Source organism: Fundulus heteroclitus, chromosome 4 (assembly GCF_011125445.2).
Source record: "Fundulus heteroclitus isolate FHET01 chromosome 4, MU-UCD_Fhet_4.1, whole genome shotgun sequence".
In the NCBI taxonomy this organism is placed as follows: domain Eukaryota; kingdom Metazoa; phylum Chordata; class Actinopteri; order Cyprinodontiformes; family Fundulidae; genus Fundulus; species Fundulus heteroclitus.
Window position 1 is genome coordinate 29,672,594 of NC_046364.1, and position 9,388 is coordinate 29,681,981.

Sequence of the window (9,388 nt, forward strand, 5' to 3'; positions counted from 1 at the left end):
TATACATATTTATGTAACAATATCCTCCCGCATTGCAATACTTCTGCACAACATAAACCAGGAATGATGCCCATGTTAATATCTGCCACATTTTTCTTCCTCCCCAAATAGATGTATTATTCTTGTCTATTATTCATATACAACTTGTAGTTGTTGTACTCATTCCTTATTATATAGTTCTACATCTACTTATCTCAACTGTGTTTGTCTATGTGTAGCACCTAACCAAAGCATATTCCTAACCAAAGCATATTCCTCCTACGTGTAAACGGGGCACTAAAGTTAACTGGTTCTAAAAAAATAAAATAACACTAAATATTTTAAATTCTCGTCAGCGTTTCCTGAGAAGCGACTGCAACAGGATGCAAATCGAGATCCGACGTGAAAGGTTATACTGTAAATGAGATGTCAATGTAGAATCATTTAACATCTCATTTATATACGAGGTTGGGAGTTCTCCATTGATGAGCTGAGTTGTGTTGTTCTAAATGCAGACATGCTCAGTATTTAACACCCACTGTTGTCTGCCTAAACTAGGCCTGTGTTTACCAGCTTTGGCATAACATTAGCCCTCACTCTGTTTTTTTCACTTTATCAGTGTTTAAACATCTGCTCCTATGGATTTCTGGCATAAGCTACCATATATATATATATATATATATATATATATATATATATATATATATATATATATATATATATATATATATATATATATATATATTTTTTTTTTTTTTTTTTTTTTTTTAATCTAAAAAATATACATGCATGAAACATTTTCACCAGCAATGCAATTGACCTGGTGCTGATTCGGTCCCGGGCTTCTTTGTGACTGGAACTAAACTTAAAGCATGAAATGTTGAAGTATAATTTTGAAAACTGTGCACAAAAATACATATTGAATACCACTCATTTGAAACGAGAATAACCCTAACAGGATACTGGCGACTAAGGTTTGCCAAGGTAAATAATTGGTGGATATGTGAAAAAAAATGGCTTACACAAACAAAACTAAATATAGCACAGCATTATACACTGTTTTCATAGAGGCTGCTTGAGGTCAAAGTTATTTCCACAACTGGCAGATTTAGTTTCAATATATTTTTTATGACCAAAAGGTTTCTTCTGACTAGATGCAATATTTTTTGGAGTGACCGGCCAGATCTCAAACTTGAATCTGATATAGAATCTGGAGGAGTTAAAGATTGTGCAGGGAGGCCATCTAACATCAAAGACTTGGAGCTCATCACCAAAGATAATTTGTTAAGAATACCAGTGGACCAGGACCTAAGTACTGGTCAGAAGCTCTTCTGTAAGGCCAAAAAAGATTATTTTTTTTTAATTATTAATTACTGGGGATGGTAATTTGCCTTTAACATGCCATTTTTATTTAGTGAGAGGTTCCCAACTTATTTCTTAGCAGAAACAAGCTTCAAGGTTGAATTAAAATACTTTAAATCTGTAAGGAGTATGAATAATGTTGAGCCCAAATGTAAATTAAGTAACACAAACTAAAATGAAATGATGATCCAGTTTGGAAGTAATTTAATGCACATAGAGAGCAGCCACCGGTTTGTCAGTGTGATAGCAGTGGAGGATATAAGTGGTGGAGCCATGAATGGACCAGTAGTGTTATCAGGCAGTTTCTGAAGCACCTAACAGTGAATCCAACCACTTACTGAATGTCCCCAAACTATGTAAGTAGATCACTTGGACTTCATTAGAGACCATGACTCAAGATGGAAAATTTGCTCCTACATGGCTCAACTACAAAAGAAACTAGAAAAAAAAGAGTTATTTTAAATATTGCTATAAGGACTAAGCTAATAAGTCCAGTTTTCATCTTGATAGTAACTATTAAATGAATATCGCAGGTAGAAATGCTAAAATCAATGCGGCCTCAAACTGTCTAATAGAAATCATGCTATCCCAGCAGTTAAAATGGTGAAATCCAATTTAGAAATATTTGTCAGTGGAGAAATGTATCTAATGTAAAGATAACCAATCAGACAGTCATGGTAATGTTGATTTAAATCCAAACGCAATTGTTCTTTTTCTAGTTTTCTATGGTGGTAGTACTCGGTTTTCTTGTAAAAGTTGTCTACAATAATGACAATAATAATAATTAAAAAAAGTTCCTCCATTCCACTTTTCCGGCTGTTAAGAGTTGTGCAAGTCCTGCCGTTCTCTGAAAACCCCCACAAGCAGAAATAATTTCAACAGCTTAGTCGATTAAACCTTTTGTGAAAACGTCTTTAATCACATCATACCATTTCTAGATACATTTGTTTTCATATTTGAATGATTAAAGAAGCTGCTATTCAGTTCAGACAGAGCTAGAATGTTTGGTAATGACAGAGTGCAGTAATACCAAAAATGTATCTTTCTTAACTTGACAAACTTTCGTTGGACATCTGCAAGTATTATGGAGAAAAATATGTTAGAGGTTCTTTTTTGAGATGTATCAGACAAGTAGTACCACAATCCTGATAGAAGTTATTGTAATTAAAAAAAATTAAATGTGACAGATTCCTAGAACAATTAAATGCTATGTAGAACTTTTGGCCTGAAAAACATGATTAAGATGTATGGTAAACAACTGTAGGCTGCAAGACCCACATTTATGGTTCTAATGTTGTGAGCAAGTTCCCAAGTTTCCAAACAACATATGAAACAAGCTAAATTTAAACGGTTAGGTTTTCAGTCCCTATGGAGTCTGTACCACTAACCCTGTTTAGAACGTAGATTACAATGACAGAAATAAAACCACATCAGTTAAACAGCATAATGCTGAATAAACTCAACAAACGCACACATATTTCAAGGGAGGCGTCTCGTGTATTCTCTATAACTCATTATATCAGCATACTAAAACATTATTATTCAATGATTTTATATAACGAGACAAGTCTAAGCACATTCGCTTTTAAATAATCACATATTCATAATTCACCATGATTTAAAAAATATGGAATAAACAACAAGATTTAATATGTCATATATATATATATATATATATATATATATATATATATATATATATATATATATATATATATATATATATATATATATATATATATATATATATATATGACAGATTGCATTTTCAAGAAAAGTGACCGATGCTATCAGAAATGGCTTTAACGACATAACTGGACACAGGAAAGAAGGACATGAGCTCATTTTAAATGAGATTTGGTAACATTTCTCATTGTATGGAACAGCACTGGACAACATAGCAGTTATTATCCAGAACACTAAAACGTATGTCTGCTTTTCATCGGCTTGGTATCAGGCTGCCCTTCTTTACACGGTCATGTTGTTCAGGATGTACATGTTTTCGCTGTTTTAATATCTGTGTAAATATATAATTATTTTGCTTAAGTGCCAAATTAGTTGAGTGAAAATGTATATTTTCAAGGTTCAGTTTGGGGAATTTTTTTCATTAATGACAGACATCATAGTTGCATTAAAAGAAGAGAAGGCAGAACTTTTAATAAATCTTTTTTTTACTTTCTGTTACATGCACCCTGTGTAGCCAGACAAGGATGTAGACTTTTATCAGACGGCCTTCTCTCTTCTTGCAGCAGCCAATGCTCCCAATTGTGTTTGTTCAGCATGAGATGGTTTGGTCAGAAAACAAAAGTGAAAATCAAGGCCTCCAGATGAAAAGAACGAAACAAAGCTCTCAAGAAGACTTGTGTTCAAACATAAAGAAACGATACAGGACACCAACGGCAGCGGCAGCAACGGTGGGGATCAACCACATGGCCCAGGAGCTACTGTAAAGAAGGCACAACAATTATGACATTTAAGTATTTCAGTCTTTTATAGGTTTATAAAGATCTCTACACAAATAATTTGTACTTTCTCAAAGTAAAACTTGTGAAACTCAAACATGTTGTCTCACCTGGACTCTCCAGCATTTTTAGTCTCTGCATCCTGCAGCATAAAAAAAAGGATGAATTAAAAAAAGGTTTTGTAAATACAAATGCAAACTGTGTAAAGTTAGTTGGTCAGAGAGTGGTACCTACCTTTGTTTCCTCCTTTCTGTCATCCTACAAAACACATGAATTCACTATTAATATCTTCAATGTCACACAAACATAATACTAACATAATAAAATGTAGATAAACTCATTTGTATAATTCAATCTAGAAATAAATTCCTACCGCATGACGCAGCAAGATTTGCTATTGCCAATCAGCATATTATGTTAACAGTCCAAAGTTTGCAGTTTCCAGAAGCAATCAGTAATTTAAAATGTTTTCAGTATTTGCTGTGAATGTTATTTTCTAAAGTAATACAGGATTTTTGAAACTAGTTTTAAAAGAGAGCTTATAAAACAATCAGCTTTTTATGTCTGCACCCTCAATCTCCTGCAGGATTCTTTCTGTAAAACGAGAGTCGTTCCTTTCCACTCCAACATGCTGCTTACTAAGGATGAAGTCAATCGGCTTCCCACTGTCGCCACATGCTTGCTTAGGAGAAGAGATTTCTACAGTGAGTAACTGCAATCAGCTGGGTCTAATGCATTTAAAACTGAACTGGACTGCATAAAAGTCATGGAATTTGAATCAGTCTTCTGTAACTGTTTGTGCTGATTTAAAATGATTAGCATACATTTCTGCAAGGTCAACAAAACATGTTTTTCACTACATTAAATTTCAGCAGTAAGTTGCTAAGCATTTTTTTTTTTTCTTTAAAATTTTTCAGTAATGTAACAAGTGACAAAATGTGACACCAAAGTAAAAATAAAATAAAATATTTTTGGAATCATACTTTAACGAGAGGGGAAAAAAAGGACACACAAAGCTACTTTTTGTCCCTCATAGGATCCCGAACTGCTGCTCACATGATGGGCCAGTCGGGGAGTGTGACAAAACAATTCCTGAAAAGCTTGTAAAACCTTAAATCATGCATGACACAATCTACATGCACCACAAATCAAATTATCTTCTTTGACTTACTGTGCTAGTTTCATACTTTGATACAACACATAAATCTTTTAAAATCACAGCTGGATCAGAAATGCTTCACTTTCACCTAATTCCAGCAATACTTTTTTATTTAAATGCTCTGAAGGCCCTTCAAGAATCTGGGGTTTAGTTTTAAACAAGAAGCAAAAGGATAAATAACTTAAAAGCTGTTATGTGGCTGTTTTGTGATTTTAAAATGAGTGTGTGTGTTTTATCTATTAGTAACTCAAAAGCTAAAATGATTAACAAGTAAAAACTCAAATTGTGGTGGGGCAAAACAAAATGAAAGGTTGACATCTAAACATAGATTACTGTAAGGAGTCCTTTCTTTCAGACATTCTGAATTAATACTTTAGACCAGTGGTGTCATGTAGGCCAAAATCATCAAGTCAAAAGTACGCGAAGGCAAAAAAGAAAATATATTTTTAAGCAAAGATGTTTAACTGCTCAACAATAAACTAAGCATTCATCATTTTTAACCATTCAGTATTTTAATTAAATAAGATTTTTTTGCAGCAATGGGGTGTATACATCTTTGTACATTCAAGGTTTACTGCATGTTTCCTCAATAGATTAGGCATCACATTTGTAAATTCTTTTTATCTTGATTGAATAAAGTAGGGGAAGAAATTTGCCTATTCTAAGCCAGAAGAGTCAAAGGCACTGGATAGATGGGTTCCATCTACAGTAAAATTAAAGAACATGCAAAAAGCATGGTTATAAATAAACAAACACTTTGTTTTGTACCAACCATTTTACATTGGAGGATGATTTTAACATGTTAGCAATCATTTTCCCATGAATTAAAAATAGAAAGGTCTTTATGTGCAACAACCATATGCCCCCCCCCCCCCCCCCCCCCCCCATACTCAATATTAATTTTGCCATACTCCATACTTTTAAATACTGTGCAGGAACCTTCTTGTACTCCATGGGTGTAAACAAAGCATAGCTACAGAAAAAAAAAAAAAAAAAAAAAGGTGTGAAGCCACCCTTTTTCTTACCATGTGAAGCTCTCCAATATAGTACTGCTGAAGCATCTCCCGGGCATCTGTAGAATGACCTACATCCTCGAAGCTCTCAGTGGCATCTGCACCTGCCTGCTCCAGCAAAACCTCCTCACCTCCTGGATGCTAATTTAAACAACGGGGAACAGAGACTGTAAATTGCATTTGCTCCAAACTCTGACATCATTGAATATTACCATATTTGACAACATTAAGCAATGGGGACAAACAACACTGCCAAACGTTAAAAAAAAAAATCTAATTGTTTGTGTTTAATGTGAAAGAAGATTATTCTCTCCAACTGTACTTAGCACAAAAAGTGAGGAAACTCGGACTTGGTCAATTACATTTCTTTGTTGTGGCCATGCTTCCTGGCAATACATCCTATATCATTAGAAAGCTTGTTTATTTCCACTTAAATTGTGGCACATTTGGTAGAAAAATATGCATTTGTGGGTTGAGTAGCAGGCTAGAGTCTGAGCATTGCCCATGAAATGCTTACCTAACCCTCTGTGACAATACAAAACCCCATTAGGTTTATTGCCAGGGCCTATTGTTAAGACAAATAAATAATTAACCAAATACAAAATTCCCTGTGGAAGAACACTGTCCTTCACATTATCAAAATACAAACACATCTTTGCATTAGGTCACCAGATTTAAAATGAGCAAATTGCCATTTCATAACTGCAATTTCAGCAGCAATAAATCTAAAACAGACCCTGATGTTTCTGATGCGTGTCTTAGAAGTTTCTTAGTGCCCCGAGGACCAGGGGGACGTTTCTCTAAAACCTACAGGGGTGTGTCTAGAGATCAGCTCTGAAGAACACTACCTTAACACTACTAACTATCTGAAAATAGGTTAAATTCAGTATATAAAGTAAAACTGTTGCTTCAAGACACGTTGAGGTCTAAGATTACACTCTTGATCATGATGTCAAAATCCAAAGAAAAGCCATTTAACATTTTGGGTAAATTGATTGTTATTGAAATTTTATTGATACAGAGTTTCCCCCACTGTATTATAAGCCTGGCGCCCCCCCCCACCCCCCGCCAGGTTAAGCGTTGCATTTTTAATTCAAATGCCTCATTGTCTAAGAGCAACATAAAACGGTCAGTAAAGGTCCCATCGACGCACACTACGTCCACGCCGCGCCCCTCCTTCGAGCTGCATGACGTCAAGGTTCTTGCGCCTTCCTGTTCTGCAAACAACAACAACAACCCCCCCCCCCCCTTTATATATCTAAATGCTCCCTCTGGCTCTGAGCGTAGAGAACAACATTAGCTACCGTAACTATGCAGATGACACACAGCTCTACATCACCATGTCACCAGATGACTATGAACCCATTCAAGCGCTGAGAAGAAACCAATGCATGGATGTGCCAAAATTCTCTACAACTGCTTAAAAACTAGATTTAAGTAATAATTGGTGGACCAATAGAGGAGCGATCAAAAGTTAGCACACAGCTTGAGCTGCTTCGGCTAGAAACCACTGATCAGATCCACAATGTGTGTAGTGATGGACTCAGACCTAAACCTTCAAAGGCATCTAAACACAATAACGTCAGCCTTCTATCACCTGAAGAACATTTCCAGGATTAAAGGACTAATGTCTCAGCCTGATCTAAAAAAAAACCTGAATCCATGTGTTTATCTTTAGTAGAATCGATTACTGCAACTGTGTTTTCTCAGGTCTGATAAAAAAAGTGGATCAGACTGCTCTGATCCAGAACGCAGCTGGCCTTGTCGTCACTGAGACTAAGAAAGTTGAGCACATCATCCCACTGGCTCCCTGTATCTCAGAGAATAGACTTTAAAATACTTGTGTTAGTCTATGAATCACTGAATGACTTAGCACCAAAATACATCACAGACTTGATGTCAGTGTATCAATCCTCCCAGACCATTCAGGTCTTCTGGCTCTACTCTGCATTCCCAGAACCAAACACGGAGAAGCAACATTTATCTCTTAAGCCCCACTTATCTGGGATAAACTCCAAGAAGACAGCAAAAGTGCTTTAAGTCAAGGTTAAAACCCCATTTATTTAGAGTTGTCTTTGAATGTTAGTGTTCTAGTTTGTAGTCCAACTTGTCTTATATCCTGACCTGCTGCTACGTGCTTTCCTCTGTAATGTTTTCTTTACTTATGCTCCGTTCATGTACATCACTTTGAACGGTCTTGTTGCTGAAACGTGTTACACAAATAAACTTTCGTTACTAACACTTGACTGCGGTGCTGTCTCTTTAAGGCTAATGGATGCTAACTATCCAACGCTGCTAATGCTGGCCAGTTTTACAGAGATGGCTTGAAACGTAGACGGGATTCCGAATTAGACTTTGCACTTTGCATCTGTCTCTGCTAAAAGGCCGAATTAGAAGCCAACAAACTTTACACGTCAATACAGATTTTCAACCCGTTTGAGTTCCAGGAAGTACTATTACACAACGTCACACACCTACATGTGGAATAGTAACGTTGATTTCAAAATAAATGCTCAAAGTTAACAAAAAAAGCACTTCTTACCTCTTCGAGGAAACTTGTGATGTCGTATATCTTATCGTGGATGATTAGCCATGTGTCATTGATCATATTATGCACTCGGATGTCCTCTAACGTGTAATATTTTACTCCCCCCTCGGCAGTTTCTCCATTTTTCTCGTTATTGGCGTTAGCGGATCCGCTGCCCGTATTATCGTGTATGTCCTCTCCCATTCTTACGTTAGAGTAGCAAAATAACAAGGAACAAGCTAAAATCTAGCTCCTGTTAGCTGCTGTTGCCACGGTTATTAGGCTAGCCAGATTAGATAGATTTTTCTTTCTTTTCCTAATAGCTCAGCGGTATAATAGACAGCCCAGAGAGACAACAAAGCAAACAAAACAAAAACAACGAATTGCGAAAATAGAGCGGGGACGTGATGAGAGTTTTTGTCAGGAGATTATCAAACATCTATACCGGGTACATCAGCAGACATGTGAAACAGACCAATTGCGTTTCATCTCAACGGTCAGACGTCACGATTGACCAATAAGCGGAGGGGTTTTCTGAGTCGTAGCCAATCAGATGGAACCCTTTCAGACGTGTCATGTTTTCTGGGTACGCATCGTTTCTCAACCGGCCAGGCAGTTGATGCGCCGGTGTTGGTGTGAGCGGCACATCTTTTTAAACCGGACATTACTGGTCACTCAAAAACATTAGCGGTCACTCAAAAACTATATATATATATATATATATATATATATATATATTATTTACAAGGCGATCTTGTAAGGTTCTGTTAGGTTATTGATGTCCATGTACATTGAAAAGGGTAGTGAGATAAAATCGGACATTTTTATCCTGCTGACAAGAACTCATTTGTATCAAAAATCCGGTTCGTCCTAACCCCCGCCTGAC

General features: G+C 36.2%; 1 protein-coding gene across 1 annotated transcript; it reads right to left on the reverse strand.

The window, feature by feature from the left end:
* Nucleotides 1-2,232: 2,232 nt before the first annotated feature.
* On the reverse strand, nt 2,233-8,981 carry LOC105933491 (cytochrome b5). The gene is made up of 5 exons (XM_012873065.3): nt 8,518-8,981; nt 5,988-6,116; nt 4,038-4,061; nt 3,914-3,945; nt 2,233-3,785 (listed from the first exon to the last, which is right to left on the reverse strand). Exons 1-5 carry the CDS (start codon nt 8,704-8,706, stop codon nt 3,692-3,694), a joined length of 468 nt encoding a protein of 155 aa, XP_012728519.2. The 5' UTR covers nt 8,707-8,981; the 3' UTR covers nt 2,233-3,691.
* Nucleotides 8,982-9,388: the final 407 nt, after the last annotated feature.